Raw genomic sequence first — 22,216 nt, forward strand, 5'->3', positions numbered from 1 at the left:
TCAGTTATCCTCCTCTCACAGAGCACTGTGAAGCCAGCCTTATTAATGTCTCTAAAGCCGTGCGAAATCCTTTGACAGAAGCAGCTACGGAGGGCCAAAGCTTTAAGACCAAAGTAGCTGCAGTGACTTTTCCATGGTTCAGTGACTTTCTCAAACGTCTGTGATGACAATTACAGATACTGGATTTCTTGTCCTTTCTCCCTCTGAAAATGGTTTTCAAAAATTCCTAGCGCAAGTCCAGGGTGGGAAGGTGGGTTACAAAGAAAAAGGATAGAAAGAGGGGCAAGGCAGGCCCATCTTTCCTATTTCTTCCCTTTTGTCATTTAGCCGCACCACCACCCAGCGTAGTGGTGCTAGTGGGGCTCTTTTGCCCTGCGTAAGCACAGGGGCATGAGGACGGCATCACATTCTCCCTCCTAGAAAAAGTTTCGCTCTTGGCTCAGCCACAGGTCGTCCTCTTGCTTCGCTGGCTCTTACGTTATCATCCACCTACACAAATTAAGACACGGTTTCTTTCTTTCCTCGCTCCCTTAAATAATGAATGGATGAGGTGCAAATTTAGAAGCAAGTGGTATCAGCAAACACACAGAGCCTGTGAACATTTTTTCTTAAAGACTAACGACTGTGTGCCATAAATAGGTTAAATCATCTATTTCAGTGAAGGGAAGCAATCTGTCCTCTCCCTGTCATGTTTTCTGGCATGCCTGTCTCCGGTTGTGCCACGTGAACTCGGAACACTCAGGTTTTTTGCCAGGATCCTCAGTCCTGACAGGGGACAGAAAACAGGAGGGGACATACAGTGAAGCTGCATTCAGGTTTTTGTGTGTTTGTGTGTACGCATTTCTCTGGGTTTTGTGTATTACCTGTCTTCAAGTGCCTACCACTTACCTAAACGGACTGTCTCAGTTTATTTGAATTATTTAACTAAACAACTAATTTAAGAAAATCCACATTGTTATTTCTAAACGGTATATCAAATTATAGCTTTAAGGGAATGACATTTTATGTTTAACAAATTATTTCTATTTTAATAAGTCGTATCTTTTTCATTTATCATGGCAAAACAGTGTGTGTGTATTAAATAAAATCTTGTAAATAATGGCTTCGCTGGCTCTTAAATTTAGGTTCATCTAGCTACAAAAACAAAGATCTATTAATGTAAAAATACACTAATGTAAAAATGGTGCTTCTGAAATGTACACCAAATACTAGGAAGAGTGCAGTCATTAACGACTAAGAAAATTAGTAAATCACCTAATCGGGACTTCATCTCTGGAGATGGATGAAGTTTTATCTCTGGCTAAGGTCATTTGCTTGGTTTCCTGTGTGTACCACACAAGAGATGGACCCACGTACTTGACATTATCGGCATACCGCACTGTATCTCTGGCTCCTGACCAGCTTTTTAAGGCTGTCGTGAGCATCTCAAGAGTCGTAATGAGTGTAGAAAATTTAAATATCTCCTATATGGTTGCATATCACCCTTTTTCCCCCTCCTTTCTGCAGGCACAGAGAGGACATTGCCACAACAGGACGTGGCACAGGCTGAGCAAGTTGCGTTCCTAGTCCCTGACGCTGACTGAGCATCACTTGTTCGACAGAATGGGAATGCAGAGGAAAACACGAGCACCCTTTTCCACGAGTTACATACATTGACTCAGTGTGACCCATACACCCAGCACAGGGGTGGGAGATGAAGTACAGCCACTGGTTGTCTTTGGCAAAAAGAATGAAATAAAAACCATAAAATAAATGTTAAAAATTACATTTTTGAACTGCAAGAACCACTAAAACAAGCCCTTGTTTATAGTGATTTGTATTTACAGTAAACATTTCTAGACTTCATTTACATGTGATCTCTTTCCTTTGCTAAGGTTTCCTAAAAGAAATGATTGAAATTTATGATTTGAAGTCTGCAGTGTTTGGGCTATTTGCATAAAATATTTTAGCATACTTTTAAAGGATGTGAAGTTAAATTTATGCTCTGTGTCTCATCCATTTAGACTCAGAATTTGAATACTTTCCAATATGAAGTCACTAACTAGTCTGCACTGGACCACTGTAAACCTGGAGTATTTCCATTCATGTCAGTGCAATTGATGTTAAGTTATTAATTGTGAAGGGCAGAAGATTTTGATGCATTGGACATTTGGGGGCCACACAAATTGACTGCAACTAAAGCATGGTTGTTAAAGCCCAAACTGCTGAAAGATTTCTTTGAAAAGAAAACTGTTTACGCAGGAAAGTATTTTTAGTTTGGATCAGCGTACTACAGACAGACAGAGTTTCTGTATGGCATTAGCAGCTGATAAGCCTAGAGCAGACGGCAGAGGGGAAATATTTTAATTCCATGCCTGCCCGGCTGATGTTGTACCAGCACCAACTGTTTCAGACACTTTTGCAGTGTGGTAGTATTTGCAAGTGTTTCCTTCAAAAATGTGCAGAATTTAATTCCAAGTACGCAGGACTGTTTCAACACAACTTATCAACTGCTACCAAACAGAGCTGATTCAGACCACACTTGTTCCATTTGCTAAATTCAAAATTTCCCACGTGGAAGCCAAGGGAATTAGGCTAGACAAGGGTGGGTTTTTTTCAACACTTTTTTTTTTTTTTTTTTTTTTAAAGCCAACTACTATGGCCATGTACATTGGTTGCCAGAAGACTGGAAGTTCAAGTGAGACAGCAAATTTGTTTTCCATAGAAGAATGGTGGTAGAGAAAATGAAAACTTTTATGTCTCCCTTGCTAATCTTTCTCTAGATACCAAAACTTTACTTGGCATTCCGTATTCCATTATATTCCCTTTTAAATTGGACACAAGACAGTTCTTTTAAAAACTACTTCCAATTATGTACATGATCATTTGGTATAAATCATTTTAAAACTAGAACTCTTCTGCCATAATTTTCATTTGGATGATGATTCCTAATACAGTAGTTGCACTTTACAAAAATTAGGTCAGGCAATACATTAAGAAAGCCAACAGACATCTATTCTACAGACTGTTCTATCATCACTGCAGGGAAATGAGAGTATTTCTTTTGAGAGTAACATATTTTTGAGCTTTTCTTCTCAAAAGAGGAGTTTTTCTTCTAGGAAGCCTTTTTAAAAGGCTGGGTACTTCTTTAGCACTTATTATTTTGAATAGTGAAGGTCTAAAATCTTCAGCACTCTATTCTGAAAATTATGAGTAACACTGAATTTTACTAAATTACAGTACTGTGCACAGAGTCTGGCCAATTCACAAGGATGTTTTATTAATGTTAAAGAAAAAAGACAACAAAAATTGCTGATATATAAAAACCAGGAATCCCTGGCTGAGTGGCAGATCTTGCCCTCTCCAGTAATGCAAGTTTAAATGAAGAAACTGATAATTTTGATTTTTTGTGATATAATCTTGATGGTTTCAAACTAGTAAGGGATTATTTTTCCTACCTCCTTCTTCTTCATAATCCATGTTCTTTGGAGAGCAAGAGAAGAAACTCTTATGCACAATTAAGAATATGCATGGTTTATTCCTGAAACCAAAATCCAGTTTGCTGATAATATGTGACAATTCCATTTTGCTGGACATGATCCAAAAGAAAATAGAGGTCATATTTCTAATAAAGACAGGTATTAGCTATAGTAGAGGAAACACCTGAAGCATGCCTGGTTGGTCATCTCTAATCTTTAAAACCTAATGAAGCTCCAACAGTAATTTTGTAGAAAATGTCCTTGCTGTTGAACACCATATATCTACTTCAAAAGACCTGAAAGATTCAAACAGTCTTTTAAGAAAATGCCTTCATATGTCAATGTCCATTAATTCATGAAACTGGCCTTTCCTCAGCAGAGAAACAAAGTAATGAGAATATTAAAGAGTACAAGTGTACTTGTGTTGTTGAATAGAGGAGCTGTATCTGCATATTGGCTTTCTGGCCCTGCATATGATTTATGATCACCTTGATCTGCAATACAGACAATTTTTTGTGAAGAAATATGCTGAAGCAACTTTATCTTGAAGGTCTATGAACCGCAAGGCTCTGCCTACCTACAGAGGAATTACAACTTGTAAAAGACAAATCCTTCCTTGCTCATTATCGCAAGTACGCAGCTGAGATTCAAACCGGGACAGCCTGGTTTCCCAGCTTGTACAAGCCTTGTTCTGCCAGCTTCAGCACAACGACATGGCTACAGAGAAGGTTCTGTCCATTCATTTCAGTGTTTGCCTCATTTCTTCAGAGAAATACAGAAACAAATTAAGATCGAACAATCAACCTATTCCTATCTTCATTTAATACCTGCAGATGACATCCAATAATACTCTAGCATAGCAGGATGCATTGACAAAGGCATGGCTCGTTTGACATTGCAATGCCAAAACCCGAGATAATTATTTTGTTTGATGAACCAGAAACATGGAGAAGGGAGACTAGAAACACCTCCAAAACAAAACAAACACCCTAGACTCCAAAAGCCCAAGCTGAAAAAGACATCATGAAATGCCCGTTTGATTTCCTTAACTAATCCTGAAAATATATTTGGCAAATTCAGTTTCAAGTTCTAAGATGAAGAATTTGGAATAAATATATTTAAGCTACAGGCTTTTTCATTCTTAAAATACATCTGTGAGGAATAAGTAAAAGCAGTTGGGCTAATTACATTTATAGTGATTATTTTCATGTGGTTTATGAATACATTTTTAAAGGTGAAGTTTATACACAGTAAATGTCAGTACCTGTGCCGACTGTGAATTTGCACTAGTAGCACTGCTGCATTGCCTTTTGGAGAGAAGAGTTGAAATTCAAAATGAACTTGACTTAGAGGAATAGCCTGAACTAAAGAGACGGCAATTCACTTACAACTGCAAAGTAGTGCTTTTAGGTAGGAATAATCAACTACACAAATTTATTTTCTCACAGAAAAGAAAGATCTGGGGCTTACCAATAACCCAACCTGAAGACGAGTCAGCAATGATTTGATGTCATGAAAAAAAGCATCATGTTCTTGGGTTGTATAAAAGTGATTGGTTAAGTAAAACATATGACATCCTGTTTAAAGTAAGGCAATAAAACAGCTGACAAAGCTTTTTCAGGTCTGTTAGAAGAAAAGGAAATGCATTTGCTTCATATCCAAACATTCAGACCAGAGAGGGGACATACCTCAAACTTGGCTGTTACCTTCTTATGGTTCGGGGTGGCTTGAGTGCACTTTGACCTGCGCTGCACCAGAACGTGGGTGTTCTAACAGGAACAAACCCATGAGGATAATCAGCTTGTTTTAATTTGTAGATCCCAGCTTAAGTGGTAAAAACAGTACAAGATCTGTTGTTCTTGTGACATTTCCTACCCATCAGCAGTGGAAAGAGAGTCATACACTCTTTGATACACAGATGCTTTGGCCAGATTTTCTGCTGAGGTAAATTCATGCCAGTAAAGGAGCTGATGATGTACTGCCTTCCAGTTACTCAACAGTGAAAATATTTTAGAAACTTTGGGATTTAGAAGAAAAGATCAAGGCAGTACTGGTTAAACTTCATCTGGAACATTCTGTGCTGTTCTGGGTGACACTTTTCATGAAAAATAGGCCCAAATATAAAAAGTCCAGGGGAGAACATTAAGAGCCATCAGAGGTATATAAACTAAGATCTATGTGGAAAGATGGAACGAACTGATTTTACTCAGGCTAAAGAAGGGAAGAGCAGAGACATGATAATAGACTTCAGATGTATAGGAGATTTATCGCTTTTTTGTAACAAAGTAAGTTCTTCCCTTCGGAATTGCCAAGAGATCATAGGCTTAAACTGCAGCAAGAAAGATGGAAGTTAGACAATTTAAAACCTATATAACTGAAATTATAGCTCAGATTGCCCGGGGAAAACATGGAAATCTTTGTTGAAGGTTTTTAAGAACAAGTTATTCCCACATATTTTAATAATATTTTTGTGACAATTTCCTAAAGTAGGATGGACCAGGTAATTTATTAAGATTTCTAACATCCCTGTTTTCTAGAGGCATCTGTATGGATACAAAGCAGCAAATGCCAGTTTGTTCTCCCCATTCCTAACTGGCCAGAAGCAAACCAGCTTCAGTTCAGAAGGCGTAAAGAAAACCAGCCAGAGAGCAGTAGCTGTGCCTAAGCCAGTCAGTCCAGCTGAGATTCTCTTAAACATAGCCCACTTTGCTGTGCAGCAAAAGCAACTAGATCCACAGAGAATAGCTGAGAAAAACCAGTCTGAGCAGCACAATGTTTAATTTGTTCCTTTAGCACAAAGACGGCAAGTTCCTCCCTGCTACTGGAATGCTGGCAGCGCCTGCAGGAGCCGGGTCCAGCAAAGCCAGCCATCGCGAAGGGGGGCTGAACCCAGGACGCTGCAGTTGTAAAAAGAACATCTGCTTTACTGAAAACACCTTGTTCTCATATCAGACTGCAAAACAAAGTGTAGCAAATTTCCCTACACTGCTAGGACAAGCTGGCAGTAGCAGAGAACTAAATTCCAGGACTCGTAGTAAATCAGTGAAGCATGGTTTGGTTTAAATAAAGAAGGGCGAACTTAAAAGGTGAATAATCTTGCCTATATATCATATCACATATCATACCATATCATGTCATATCTAATTAGAAACCCCTGAACTGTTTCCAAGTGCCTTAGGTTTGTTTTCTTTTTCAAACACTCGTAAGAGTAGCACAACCTTTGTGAAGTTCCTTCTTCTCCCAGTTACTATCACCTTTTCTCTTCCAGTTTTAAAATATTATGCTGACAGAAAGCTACAGGGTAAAAATCAAATATTTATTAGTAAATCTCCTTTGATGGCAGGCTTTTAAATGGTTTTAAAATATTTTCAGAACTGTGCAAGGAGTATTATCTCTGATACTCCTTGGAAGCGTATTTACTACTGTGATCAACTATAATTAATCCAAACTTAAAACAGTCTGATAAGGCAAGTATAAATATTCTTACCTTACAGACACAAAAGCTGCATGCATGCATGCCGGTAACTGATTAACATGAACATCAATTCTGATTTGTGTCTCACAGATACATCAAGCTTGCTATTCAGCCAAAAAATGCCAGAAGAATTAGAGAGAGAACTGGAGGACAGGATGATACGATTCTTTCTGTGGAGAAGACTTGGTCTGACTCCCCCTTCGCTTGGTGCCAGAGACAGGATAAGGGGTAAAATGAAGAAAATGGATTTGAGTCTGGGCAGCCAAACTGATTGGCCCTGGAAGCAGATGGAAGACTCCAAAAGGACAACCTGGTGGGCTGGTATCCAGGAAAGCCTGGAAGATGTTTGGGAGGCCGCAAAGGTTTAAACCTTGATTCTGGAACAGCCTGAAAGGCTTGAATGTCTTTTGGGGATAGTGTGAAAAAGGTCAAAGAGGCATCCTGAAGGATGGGAGGGAAGTGTTGCACAGAGAACCAGTATTCCTATGGACACAATAATTTCCTGTGCTTTTCCTCTAGAAGGATGGCAGATTGCAGAAGGATCTGGCAACTGGGTCAAGTCAATAAATGTTGATTAAATTTCAGAACCCTACCCGGCTCCAAACCTGTAACAGCAACGTCACAATAAGGTTCACTTATGCAGATGTGCAAACTGAAGCTTGGACAAGTTATGTTGCCTCCCTGCTGCCATAAAGGCAATCCAAGAGAAGATTTAGACCAGGACAGATGTGCTAATTCTTGTAGTATGCTCTAGCTACTACCCCACTTCTCCCCAGCCCCTGTAAATAAACCTGCCATTGTCCTTCCTGAAAGAACTTTATCCAGCGGAACTCGGCTGGATATGGGCCTTCATTTGTTATTTATTTCTCTAGCTGTCAGAAAGCATGCATGGTAAGGCTCAAAGAATTTTATTCAGCACATTTTACACACAGGGGGAGCAGTCATATACTTCAAGTGTGTAACTAAGGTGTTTTGAGACACCTCCTCAGAGATGCCCATTTATCTCCACTGACTACATATCTATATATGGCTATAGAGGGTCCCAGCTTTTTTTTTTTCCACACACAGAAATGCGTTACTCTGATTTTTTTTCTTTTAAGATGTCCTCAGACTGTGACTTGTTTATTAAGAAAAACAAAGCAAAATGGCCCACAAACTTAATTTTGCCTGACCTTAGCTGACTCACCACGGGTAATGGTAGCAAAATATATGGTTTTGTTACTGAAGTGAGCAGGTTTGACTCAGTTACATAGAGGAAACATGTTGAATAATAAAGTGTCATCTTGACCTGACGGTTTTTCAGATACAAAAGCACTATAAGGACTTGCACAGAAAAGCTACATCTATACAAACAAAACTGTTAAATCAGCTTACTGGTAAAAATCATAACTAGTTAACAAATGCGGTGTAGGAGATAACAAGTAGAATTCAGACTATTAAACGCCAGTGCACTTCAAGGTTACATTTAGTAGCAGCAGGCAGAGTATCAAAAGGATGCTGAAGAAAGCCACTTGGCTTCTTGTAGCAACACAGATAAGAGCCTTGAGGTTAGTATAGAAGACATTAACACGCTACTTGAACTACATTTCCCCAGTGGAAAACAGCCAATGTTTTGCATGGCAGAAATATAATGTACTGCATAGAAAGCTCTGAGCTCAAAGCAAGCAGAAGCATTTCTACTGAAAATGTCTATGAAAATATCTGACTCCTCCAAACGGAGGCTAAAAAGCCTGCTGCTGCTGGCCTCCGGTCTGCAACCAACTCAACCCCGGCAAGTTTCATTCTGCAAAGCCTCATCACAACCACATAAAGCAGTCCCAAAATTTCAAATTGATACAAGGAACATGAAAACAGAAGCTGGTAACAATGGAAACCCAATACAAAAACCATATAATTGTCTCAGGTGGCAAAAACATACAAAACATTGAACTGAAGAGAACCTTGAAACTCTCAGAGATGCTACATGCAGTTTCACTGTGGGAAGCACGTTACAACGAAAGGTTATAGAATGAAATCTGTGACAGAGGCAAGACTCAACAGGGCTGTAACAGTGTCAAACAGTATTACCTAAGCTCTTAATCATTACATAAGATTGCATCACTTACAGCGTATATACCTAGTATTGCCAAGATGGCCAAATATGCCTCAGTTTATCACAGAAGCTCATTCTTTTTAATCTTAAATGAAGCCTTAAAGGTTTTGCAATGTAAAAGGGCCAAAATTGTACAATTACAAAATTACGAACCAAGGAAATGTTATCTTCCTTCTGCACTATATGCAGGATCGAATTCTCATCTTCCTATTAAAATGAATTCCATATTGTAACAGCAGCAACAACAAAGTTAAGAAGAAACAGGACAGAAATAAATTTCACAAATGGTATAACCGTTTCAGTGAAGTACACACCTGACACATATAAGTCTCTCTATCTTTATTAATGTATATACTTCCTGCATAGATCTGGTAAAAGTACGGGTGACCGTTCAGAATTTGAGATACAATGCTAAATGCAGTGGTGTTATATTCTTACTGGGATGCTGTGTTCTTAAAGAAACAAGACTTTAACAGGGCTGTAATAACAATGGCTCAGGAGAGCGAGCATTCAGACTGGTTAAGAGGGCCATAAACCAAGCAGGCAAACACTCCAAATACTTTTATTTTTTCCCTAGAGTACTTCTACAGCGGGAGAAACAACACAGGAGTAAGTTGCTCCTTCTTGCCCTCCACCAGGAATTTTACTGTGACAAATTAGAACCATAAAATAATTTAAGTCGGAAGCAACTTGTGGAGGTCGTTTGGTCCGACCCCCTACAAAAGCAGGGCTAATTCCAATCTAAACCAGGCTGCTCAGGGCACTCTCCAGTTGACTTTAGATGTCTCCAAGAATGGAAATGGCACAACCTCTCTGAGCAGCCTGATCTAGCCTTGATGCAACCAGTGCCCATTGCCTTTCTTCCTTTCCCTGCGCATCTCTGAAAGAACCTGCTTCTGCCGTCTCTGCTCCTCCCAGGAGGTAGTGGAAGACGGGATGAGATTCCCCTCATCCATGCCTTCTGCACAGTAACAAACCCAGCTCCCAAAGCCTCACCTCGTGTATCAGGCGGTGAGAAAACTGAAGAAAAGCATCCTACAGGAGAGTAAATTCTAGAAGCAGACTGCAAATCAGAACGAATTTGAAATGATGGTGGTAAAGTAAGTACAAAAGTCAAAAAACTCTGCCCTAAGACAAATGTAGCAAACAGAATAGCTTTCTCTGAAGTCTCTTGAAAACAGGACCATGGAACAGTTAAGGAAGGAGCTGCCATTATACTGTGGTCATTAACAAATTCACTAAACTAATTTCATCAGTTGGCTTTTAAAAAGAAAGAAACAACAAACCTATTTTTAAGAGATGAACAGAAATATGAAAAAGCTCATGAAACAGGTTTTTTTAAATTTACTAAAACTGATAACCTGGTAAAGCTAGGGAATTCCATAACAACAGTCTAGACTCCAATTTCTTGAATACTTTGCAATATTTTCTTATTTCCAGGAAACAATAAAAGAGAGCTTATAAAGTCAGTGTGTCCCTGCTGCGTAATGTAAGTTGGCAGGAGGCCTAATTAGACAACCTCCAGAGGTCTCCTCAAACCCAGTTTTCTATGATTCTATGAACTATAATACATGACAACTAAAACTAAGTATATAAAATGCGATGGTAAGTATTGCTTTGAAAAAGTTTACTGAATTCAGAGAGGCACAATTTGTGAGGTAACAGTATATCTATTAGAGTATATTTAGTCTAAAGGTACTACATTGCTTCCCCCTACCCCAAGACTAATTTTCTCCACTCCCTCCAGCTTCACATTTTCCTTAAATTGTGATCTTTCTTCAAATTTGTAATTTTCTCCTTCAAAACAGAAGGAAACTCATTTCTTATGAGAGCTTATTATCACAGAGATTGCCTCTACAGTAGTACCTTGGCACCCACTTATGTTCTATAAATGTTAAGAAAAACTGTATAACATTGTCTCATATGGTACAATATTCTCTATCAGGGAAGAAACTCTTAAAAATGTATAAATTAAGAGAAAGATGGACTGAATCTGAAAATGGACACAAGATATTTACCTAGAAAACAGCTAATATTCTGATAAATGGATGTACTGGAATTAAAATGTACTCCAAAAAGCTGAATTAATATTTCAAATTTTTTTTTCAAAAAGTAAAAGTAAAAGCAAAATAAAATACAGAGCAATTTAGTTAGAATCCTGCATTCCTCTATAATCAGATTAAAATATCAAAAAATAAGGACGCTCTTTCGCTTTTAGTACTAAATATCAGGTCTTTTTCGTTATCAGAAGAAATAGAATGTTCAGCAATGGGAAACTTTGGTTTTCCACTGTCCATCGCAAAAACTGCCTCTATGCCATCACTCTGTGCCATAACACAACAAACACCTAAGAGGAAGAGAACTTGACAGCATTAATAAATCGTATTCTGAAATATTTTTCTCATGTGGATCTCTACGCACAAAATGATAAATCAGACCATGCAATGTGTACAACAGAAGCTGGAAACTGATAACCTAGCAAGATGCATTGCAAAGTCTGTCTTTCACTGTGTCATAAGCAAACTGAGACCGAGGGAGGGAGTTTAGGCCCGATTCTACGTTATCTGCTGAGGATTGTGACTTTAAGCAAGGTTAAGATTTGTGGGGGCCTTCTTTTGTACTGTTTTTAGTATCATTTAAAGCTTCCAAATATTGGAAGAAACACTTCCATACTTATGCTTACCAATCTTCATAACCAAATACATTTCTATGACTTATTGTCTGTCTTTTAAAGGAGGCAGTGGACTGCTTTTTCCTCCAACACATGGCACGGGAATGGACACTGGTGCCTCAGACGTAAACCTCGATTAGCTCCATGCTCCTTCTCACGTTCCTCCCTCCCCTGCGCGCGAGGACCCCCCCAGGTCATACACTCGCTGGTGCCACTAGTTCAGCAGCCTTCCCCCGTCCAGTCGCACCCCTGCCCATGTGCAAGATGCAGTTCATCTGCGGATCACAACCAACCACCTACAAATACGACGTGCCACGACGGTGAGAAAGCTGTCATGGCACAAATGTCTTTATTAATCAGGTGTGTAAGTGTAAGAAAAATAAGGTATACAAGGTTCCTATACATTGATTTTCTGCCCCTAGGTTGAAAATAAAGGCTCTGGGGCCACAGCATACTTACGATATTAATAATATCTACTTTAATGCTTATTATCTAATATAGTCTCTTCACATATGCATTTGAGAAGATAATTTCGTATTTGAAGCATATTAAAAAGTATTTCATTATCCCAGATTTGTTTTCTAACTCTAGCAGTGTTCTCCCCCCACCCCGAGCTTGATAATATGGTGATAACTGCCTGAATTAATAAGCAGGTGATAGCTGACACAGTTAATTACTGTATAACAATTGCAGTTGAACTAGAATCATGAAACACGTTTAACTTCTTTCTTGTTATGAGCCAGCAGGTACAGTAAAGTTCCCTATTTAAAATTTTTCAATTTCATCACAAACCACAAAAAGTCAAAAGCTATTTTAGTCAAACCTCAACAGTTAAAACATCTTTAATATTACTATTTTAAATTTGTTACCCATTAGTGTTATCTCGATTTCTTTCTGAACTCTTCATATTGCATTTCAGCCTACCAATTTACATTTACAGAGACAAGCTGAGGTCACCAGACAGATCTACTGGCTTTTAAGTAAGAAAACTAATAAATTGGGCAGCTATTACAAAAAGGCTACTGAAAAAGAGAAAGCAAACACATCCTACACAGGATCACTCACACAGGCACAATCTTCATTTACCTTGTACTATTTATTAATCTAATGAATTAAGGCTGGTGAAATTACCCCATTCGTTCTTAAGCATACATTCTAAAACTAAGCAAACTCACCTCAGGATAGAAAAATCTGACTATGAATCAATACAAAACAAGGCAAAAAATACAGGGGAAATAGGATACCTCCCAGATTTACAGATAGGAATTAATGAGAAGGTGCTAGCTCCTCACACCACGAGGAACTGTACTAGTCTGGAGTAGAACATGAAAAAAGCAGCATGAAGTGTCATGTGCTGAAGGGGCAATTGCTCACGTGTGTCAAATGGTATCCATTAAGAAACATAAATGTTTTAGATTTTTAATGGAAATCACCAGATTCCACAAAAAATTATAACATTTTCATGTAAAAATCAATTCACATCAATTACTACAACACAAGGAAAAAAAAATCTAATTCCCCAAAATCTGAAATAGATTATTGTATTAGTTCGTCAAAAAGAAAAAAAAAATCAAAAGATAACCACAAGTTCCATAAATTTAATGGCTTAGTTTTCATCCACCCATCTTTCTTGACATGTGGTAATACAAAATAAATGCTTACACTTTTCATTTACCATATTTTACTATGATTTTTATTTGCCTGTCCACATATTAATGAAATATCACTCTAAGGATATGAAATATTACAATAAGAATGTCCTCAGTTCTGTGAGGACTGCTTTGCTAGGCAGACATCATGGGAACAGGGGAAAGAAAAAAAAAGGGGGGGCACATTTGAAATGGATTCAAGAATGAGCAAACATTTTATAAGTTTAAAAATCTCCATTACCCTAAAACAACATTGTATTAACACGTGCAGAGGCCCTGATTCAACAAAACAAACACAAAATTGTTTTAAAATCAGAAGTGCAGAAAAACTCAAAACCAGAATTAAGATACACACAATTATGAAAACAAACCCCTGGGTCTGATACTATCACCAACATAAATGTCACAAAGACAAAAAGAAAGTAGACAGATACTTGCCTTCTTCTGACCTTTAGCTCATAAATCTGGCAAATCTTTCTATGAAATGTAAAGTATCTTAATGAAAACATGAATGTAATTTGTCCAAATTTTAAGTCCCATCTAACTTGATCATCCTGGTCTAAATCCTTTGACGTGAAAGTAAACCCCATCTTTTTTACTACACAGTTTTATTTCCAGGCATCCATCTCAGTTTCCCATCTTGATCCACTTAAAGGGTCTCATGAAGGAAGAGTAACATTGAAAAGTGAGAGTTATAATAGGAGTCCACCACTACCACTCATTCAAGTTATTGTTATAGGCAGCAATATGCATCATCAATTACAAAGCAAACATATCAGGAACAATGCTGAATGAGCAAAATTCCTTAATTATTTTAAGCCTAACTTTTCCATGGAATATAATTTCTCTTTTCCAGTTTAAAAAAAAAAACAACAAACCAAACCACAGGCTAAAAGTCTCTATAACTTAAACTCCTCAGAGTACTGATAATTTACAATCTCAGAGTTTGTAAATTTATTTCCAACTGCGTTCCTTTAACTCACTGCACTTTGTATAAACTGGACAATGAAAAAAAAGAAGTTAATCCATTTCCACTATCTAGGTAGTCATGTATGTTAGATAATGCTATGTTTGTCTTATATGCAGCGGACCTAAACTATCAAACAATATTCTTAAATGTTACCAGAAAGTGATGCAAGGAAAAGTTATCACAATCTGTACTACACTTTGCTACTTCCTCCATGTTGGTTTTTTTTTAACCTTTATTGTTTGCATGTAGTTTCCTTTCCAACTCTTTCCTCCAAATGCTCCTTTGTACCCTGCATTAGTAATTATGATGATATGAACAGACTTCTCATAGCTTAAGACCATAGAGCAATTCAGTACCTGGATCTAATTTTCTGCAGAACAAACAGAGGAGAGCACAGAGGCAGAACAAAACAAGAAAAGGAAGTCCTTGCATTTAATTACTTATTCATTCTCTGTGTATGCTGCATATATATATATATATATATGTGGACAATGTCATCCTAAGTGAAAGACATAACGAGAACATGGAAAAAGATACCTCAACATCTTTGGCAGCAGTCCCACAAATTGTCCTGAAAGAAGTCAGCAGAAATAAATAATTACATACCACAAGAGTTATGAAGGCCTAGGGGGAAAAAATCCTGAAAATTTTCAGAGAAAATGAGGATATGGAAAACAGGAATTTCTAGGAGAAACCTGAAATGAAACTTTCACACAGACTATCTTCTCTCAGAATGAACGCTGAAATCATTTCTAGCATTTAAAAATATTTTATGAGCATTCTCCTTTAGAATGCCTTCTGTAGTTAATATGTACTTCAAATGAGCCACAGATGAATACGAGTTGGAAGAGAAGCCATCCAGTTCAACCCTTTTCCCCAAGACAGATTCAACTACATTATGTCATTCCTGACATATTTGTCTTGTCTGTTCTTAATGACTTCCAATGAAGAAACTCAGCAATTTCCCAAAGCCAGCTATTCCAGTGTTTCACAATCTTTAGCATTAGGAAGTTTTCCCTATTATCTAACCTGAAGTTTTTTCCTCTACTCAAGAAAGCCCCTCATTTCTTGTACCATCCATCATGGCACTGAAAACACATTATGCCCTTTCTCTCTGCACAGCTCTTGAAGTACCGAAGAGTTATCATCTTCCTGAGATATCTGATCACCCCTATCTGGACACTATCCAATTATGCACGTTGCTCTTGGAGAGCGATGCCCAAGTTTGGGCACAAGTGCTCCAGCTGTAGGGCAAAAGGGCTGCTTCGTGTACCTCCTAGGCTCCCCTGTTTATACAAACTGGTTTGATGCTTGCCTTTTTTGTAACAGCATGACACTGTTGACTTTATATTCAGTGCACGATTCACTATCATTCCAGCTACTTTTCTAAAGAAATGCTGTCTAAGCAGTTGTTCACCAACCTCTGCTTGTAAAGTTATTCCTGCTTCAGCATAGTATCTTCTATTTATCACTGCTGACTTTAATTCTGCTTTTTTTTCAGATTATTTCTCTAATTTGTCAAGATGATTTTCAATATCACTACAGTCCCTTAATGCTGGCATATTTAATCAGAACATTTAATTTCATCATCCAGGTTCCTAATGGAAACACTGATCAGAATTAAAACTCCGGAGCGACGACTGCCAAGTCTCTTTACTTCAGAGCAGATAAAGCACCAGACCATCTCTTAATACTTAAAGCTGATATTCTGCAGTCCTTCATATTTTCTTAACTACAAAATAGGGAATATATATAATGGAGTGTTACATACATTTCCCAATATTTATTCTCTGGTATAATAGATTTCTTCTGAACATGCATTATAACACCAGATTTCTCTCCGCGCAACCTGATTCCTCATCTTAAGCCTATGTGTGCGTGTGGGGAGGCGGACTGTGAGTACAGAGTCCTTCCCTTTCTCCATCACAAGGGACCACGCCGTCCTTTGGAGGAGGGGTGCTGGGAGTGGGCTGCCGGTGGGGCCAGCGCACGAAGTAGAGACCACTGACGCTGCTGTGACGGGACAGCATCAGCGTGCTGTGCCCGTGGGCCTGCCTGGCGCCCGTCTCCGTTGAAGTGCACCCTCTGCGAGGAGGGCTGAGAGTACCTGCCCTAGAGTCCTTCCCCTCCTTGACAGTTCCCAAACCAGTTGGGCACTGGTGGTTTGCTCAGGGCACAGAAGGGCCCAAGATCCCATCGAGTCTCTGAGAGCCATCATTTCAACTCAGAGCATAGAAGGTAACTTCCCAGTCACACACCTTTGTACTGGATCGTTCTTAGAGCGGCCAAACTGCTGAAACTGCAGTTTGGACCGTTATGCACCCAGGAGGCAGGGAAAGAGAAGGCTTACCAAGAAGTCTGAGCCCCCAGAATACAGTATTTCTGTCTGATTGCAAGTCAGCTGCACTGCTTTCAATTCAAAGTACTTTAGCTTTCCTCTACTCTATTTCTGTCAAAATAACTCTTAGTTTGCTGAGACAGTGTCATTTTTAATGGTGAACTATGTATTGCTAGACAGGGATGCCTACAAGAGAACACATACTAACTAGCTATATATAGCTATATATATTTATAAATGTGTAATATTTCTAGAATTAGATAACAGGTACAGTTATTTATATTAAAATAACACTTTGATTACGCTTCCTGATCATACAATGTATTTCTGTCTGCTTTGGGCGAGCAAATTCTCAATATTTCATTTTATCCCAGGGAAAAAAAGTATTTATTTCCCAAGACCTTCACCATTTCTTAAAATCTTCCATCTCCACATCCCACCCATCATGCAAAGCTCATTCTTGACATTAGTGTAGGGCTTCCATGATTCATAAGTGTTCACTGTAAAAGGGAGTTCAGATTCCTTAATGATCTGCAACCCTAGCTGTGCATCGGTTTCTACAAACAGAGATCCCTACTCTTGCGTAGGTCAGGAACCTTCCTGTGGCCCAAAGGGATTCCAGTGCACATAATGGTCCTAAGGTTACAAGTCTGATGGTCAGCAGAAAACTGGGAGCCTAGAAGAGGAAGTACTTGTCTGCTGCCTACATAATGCCAAAACAATTTATGGTATATGATGTCTAGATTCCTTCTTTTCTTATCAGTCAGTGTTATTTCTCAAATTCCTTTGCTAAATTAAGTATTGGGCCAGCAAATACAACTACACTGCATAATACCCCCTATCGAGTTGGGTCAGCTACCCCAATAGATGTTCACCTAAGCTTATATAGGCTTTTTGTCTCACCAGCTCAAAGGAATACTCCTCCTTTTGGTCATAAGCTTTCAAAATTTCTTAAAAAAAACTCTGGAAAACTGTCCACACACTGACTATACTTCAATAATTCTTCATTTGAAAAAGAGACGACTCTTTATGATAATGTAACTTAACAAATTATCTAAATAAGCAACACCACATGTGACCATAACAAATCAATCTTATAGTCTCTACCTCATCTCAATCCACTCTCATACACTCACATGCAGAAAACTTAACACACAAATAATCTTAGATTTTCTTAGTACGTTACGTGACCTGTATTGTTCCATAAATCAAGACCTTCTTAAACCGTACTACCAAACTGGTCTACAAGACTATTCAGGCAATGAAAAATCGCTGAGGCTATTAAGCACACAGATACAGCAGCTAACTCACTAAGTGCTTGGCCAGCCGGCTGCTGGGCGCAGGCTGAGTATCCCTGTATTTTCTTAACCCCTTTTCCTAGGGTGGAGAACTTGAAGATTGAAGTTTGAGCCACTATTTTTTTATGTTCTTCTATGTAAATTACAGTAACATAAACAACAGAAATGTGTTTATTTTTCATTTCTTTCAGAGATGAGTTAAAAAGTAGTCTTTTAGTTTAGCTGTGTTCTGTACGACATCCACGTCTCTCTGTATCTTAAGGATACTCCAGCATGGCTGACGTACACACCCACACAAATTTCCTCTCACCTAACTCAGTGCCCGTTTAAGATAGGTTTCACCTCAGCGCTAGCTTAAAGCTAGGTATCCTGAGCTATTCTGCTCAAATTATTTAGTTCACTGAGGCATGCCTATTACTTTCAAGGAGAAAACAACAAAAAATACTGTATCACGCAATACAAAAGGTCTGGAGGACAACTTACGCTCACTCACATCCTTTGGGAGAAAAGAGGAAAAAAAAAAAAAGAAAAGCCAAACATGTCCACAGTCTTTCTGCAATTTATCAGCAGGTCAATAACCTCTTGAGTACATGCAGGCCACTGCCCTGCTCAAACCCGCACCAAGCAACACTAGGGATGAGTCTCCAAACCCCACCAATTATCAAATTTTCAATCCAGCTGTAGGAGCTCCGGCAGGAACTGCAGCGGTCCCAGGAGCAGCCCAAGGCAGAACAAAGCCTCTCGCCCAGGTCACTCCTGCGCTCGCAGTTGTGCAGCTGCGGAGCACGGGCTGAGCCGCTTCCCGAGCGAGAGCCGCCTCCCTTACCTCCCCGCGTTGGCCCCAGCGCAGCCGGCCGGGAGAGCACATCACATGTGGCACTCGGCCCACTGGCTCACACTTCTCTTCTCTGTTCCCAAGATTCAGCTCAGCTGCTACCCCCTCCCCGCATCCATAAATAAAGCCCAAAATAAAAAGCTGTGGAAGCCAGCCTTACTACTGGCCTAAAAGCAATAGCTTTTGATGGAGTGAATGGGGAAAGAGGTAATACTGGCGGAAAGCAAGAAATGAAAGTGGGCCAAAGCCTCAAGCACAGGACATGAGAAAGCAAACAGAGGGAAGAAGAAGTGGGCAGAAAGACAGGCTCACCAGCTGTTACGCTGTGGCACGGCACGAAGGGGAAAAAAGAGCTAATTCTACCTCTTCCTTTTAACACGTCACTTCCAACCTCCTTCCCCATGCTCATTCACTAGCATAGGACAGCTACCAAAAGAAGGGTCTCTTTACTAGCACGAGCCTTAGAGGGACTGTCTGGAGACCTACAAAGAATTTGGAGCATTCGAAGTCTCTTTGCCTGAAGTCTAACTTCCACTTGGCAATGTGAGTCAGTGCTCCCTAATGAGTCTGGTTTACACAAGTACCTCTGTTTTTCATCGATCAATCAGGTAACGTCTGGACCATGTTAAGCATGGTATGGGTATTGGGAGGCATGGAGCATCCAGGTGATCCTTCAGTGGATGAGCAGGCTTTTAGCCTTGAACTAACACATGTTGGAATTCAAGAAATAACAGCACTTCTGGATTAGAAGTTTCTGAGTCCTGGCATTTTAATTAAGATGCCTCTACTAAGTAAGCATTAAAAGTATTTATCACTAGCATTTATCTTCAGCCAGAATGGATAATAGTATCCTCTGAATCTGCCTTGTTAATACTCTAGCTGAGCCTGTTAACCCCTCACCATTCCCTCCCTTATTTCTCAGTCATGTGAGGCAGTTCCTTCTCTCTGCTGCTCCTTTTTCCCGAAGTAGAACAACATGAAAAAAATGTTCTAAGGGTTTTAGACCAGGAGACTAAGAAAATAAAAACTAAGTATAAGCAAATTTCTTTTTTCCTAGAAAAGGTTCCAAAACCAAAGTAGGCAGATTTGCAGAACCATTTCCGCCTGACGAGCTGATGAAAAGAGCAGGATTCCTCCGAACATGCCTACCTTTTACTATTAGTATGTATTTACACACAGACTGCTCCACATTTAACGAAGGATTAAAATAATTAAACCGAATTACTGTTATTCCTTACTTTACTTTTATTCTTTTTTGTGTTTAGACAACCTCCGCAGTCTCCAAGAGCCAAAGCAGCACGCTGGTTCCCCTGGAACCCAGTCGTCCCATTCCTCCAGCCACTGCATGAGTCATTATTGTGGAGCACGACATTCCCTTTGTAAAGCACTGGTTCCCAAACCACCGTCCTCAGAAAGCTGGCTGGCTACATGCTGCTGGCGCAGGTCCTTGCTTCCAACTGCTGCATGGCTTTAAAGACAACCAAGATGCATTAACCTTACCCTGATACACATTTCCCTCGTAAGCTGCTACCTCAGTTGCCGCAGGGCAACTATGTTCTTGTGAATGAGTGAGTAGGTGTCTCAAAATAATTTCTAAGACGCAGTCCACACAAACAAAAAAGAAAAAAAAGAAACCCAAACCAAAAACCCGCGTGGGGAAGTCTTGCACTAGATAACGTGTCAGCTCTCCATGCAAATCTCCCTGGTCCAGCAAGTCTGGGAACTAGACCGAGACCAGGAATTATCTCCAGCTCTACCATGTGGAGATGCAAGACACCAGGCCAGTTGCTTGTTTTATTTAAACATGTGTTTCTTTTACCAGCAATATTAACATTGCCGTGTTCCTGTTTATACTTACAGAAAGGAGAAAATAAACTATGTAACTTTTCCCCTCTCATTTTGTTTTGCTCTTTTAAGAGTTCCCTGTTCCTGTCAAAGTGAGTTAGGCTAAACAGAAACAAGGCGGTTTTGTTCCAGAGCAAATGCATCCACACTTGGAGTTATTTGGGAAGCGTTCCTACAGTTTACATGCATACCACCCCACCCCCCCTTAATCCTCCTTAACCTTCACACGAAAGAAGGCCCTTAGGTTGGGTAATTGGTTCTTTACTTAACAGACCACAGGAAAACACAATTTACCAGAGACAGCAAAGCACGCAATACCAACACGCTGCTTTTACCATTTTGGTGAGGCACCTATTTTAGCGGCTTAAGAGAAAAGTTTCTAATCATCTGCAAAGGGGCAACTGCATCATGACAAGAGCGATACTGCAGCTCAGAGGATCCTGAAAGAGAGTCTGGATTCCCTGCACTGATCCACAAGTGACACACTGGGGAATCAACTCATAAATTCAACATAACCCTCAGCGAGAACTCAGTCCAGGCTCAGCAAGACCCGTGATCCTGTGTGCCGGCTGCAATGAATGTACTGGAGAAAACGTAACGCTTTCAGTTCCCCAACACAGACTCCTCCTGTAAGTCACTCTGAAATCGCACAGAAAATCTAAGCGGATCGCTTCCCAGTAACAGCAACGTTACTTGACAACTAGCACGTATGTTAGTAACGCAGTAAATGTAAATGTACTACAGCACTCTGCAGGGGTAGCTCACCGTGCTGAATCCTTATTGGCTCACAGAGCGCGAGTTTTTATTTCGCTCTTTCAAACGAATTAGAAAGTCCGTTTTGTGCAAGGTTTTTAAGTGAATCGGAAAGGCACCTCTCTGCCTACAGGCTAAAACGGAGGTGTACCCGGCCAGGTTCGCCCTGCGCTCTTCTCAAGAGGGACGGCGTTTAAGCCGGTGAGGCGAAGGATGAAGTAGTAGTAAACTTACTTTCCAGTGATAAATTGGCTTCTGGATGGTGTGCACATAGGCTGTACATAATAGTTCTCCAGTTTAACCCCTTCAGCGGCTAGCTTGTCCAGAGTGGGCGTCCTGATCTCCGATCCGTGGTACCCTACGTCTCTGAAGCCCTGATCGTCGGCCAGGATGAAGACGATGTGAGGCTGTGAGCCGGGGGCGCCGGCCCCCAGCTCCTCTCCCGGCCCGGTCCTCGTCGCCTCCGTCCCTCCAGGGCCGAGCCCGAGGCTGTCCCAGGACAGGTAGCCGTAAGTGAGGAGGCTAAGCACCGAGAGGCCGGCCAGCACCCCCACGGCCACCATCTTCCCCTTGCAGAGGCGGTGAGGCCAGCTGCGCCCACCGCGGGCCATTCACCTCGGCTGGAGCAAGAGCGAGACAGAAGAGAAAAATAATAATAAAAGGGAAAAAAGCCCCCAAAACCGCCAACAAAGCGAAACGGTCTCTGAGGCGGGGGCAGGGAGCGTCAGAGCTCCCGCCGGCCGGGGGAGCGGAGCGGAGCCCCGCTCATCGCGCCCGCTGCCAACTTCAGAAACTCCGGCCGCCGCTGCGGGAGAGGCGGCGGAGGCCGCCC

At 40.3% G+C, this 22,216-nt stretch overlaps 1 protein-coding gene across 1 annotated transcript in view; it reads right to left on the minus strand.

Moving 5' to 3' along the window:
• The window catches only part of ARSJ (arylsulfatase family, member J), a 44,226-nt gene extending 22,231 nt beyond the window's left edge, over positions 1–21,995 (minus strand). The window contains exon 1 of the mRNA XM_010575544.1: positions 21,619–21,995. Within this exon, the coding sequence (XP_010573846.1) occupies positions 21,619–21,995 (377 nt within the window). The remainder of the gene's footprint in view (positions 1–21,618) is intronic.
• Between the last annotated feature and the right edge of the window lie 221 nt (positions 21,996–22,216).

This window comes from Haliaeetus leucocephalus, unplaced genomic scaffold (assembly GCF_000737465.1).
Source record: "Haliaeetus leucocephalus isolate CR32 unplaced genomic scaffold, Haliaeetus_leucocephalus-4.0 Scaffold484, whole genome shotgun sequence".
NCBI lineage: Eukaryota > Metazoa > Chordata > Aves > Accipitriformes > Accipitridae > Haliaeetus > Haliaeetus leucocephalus.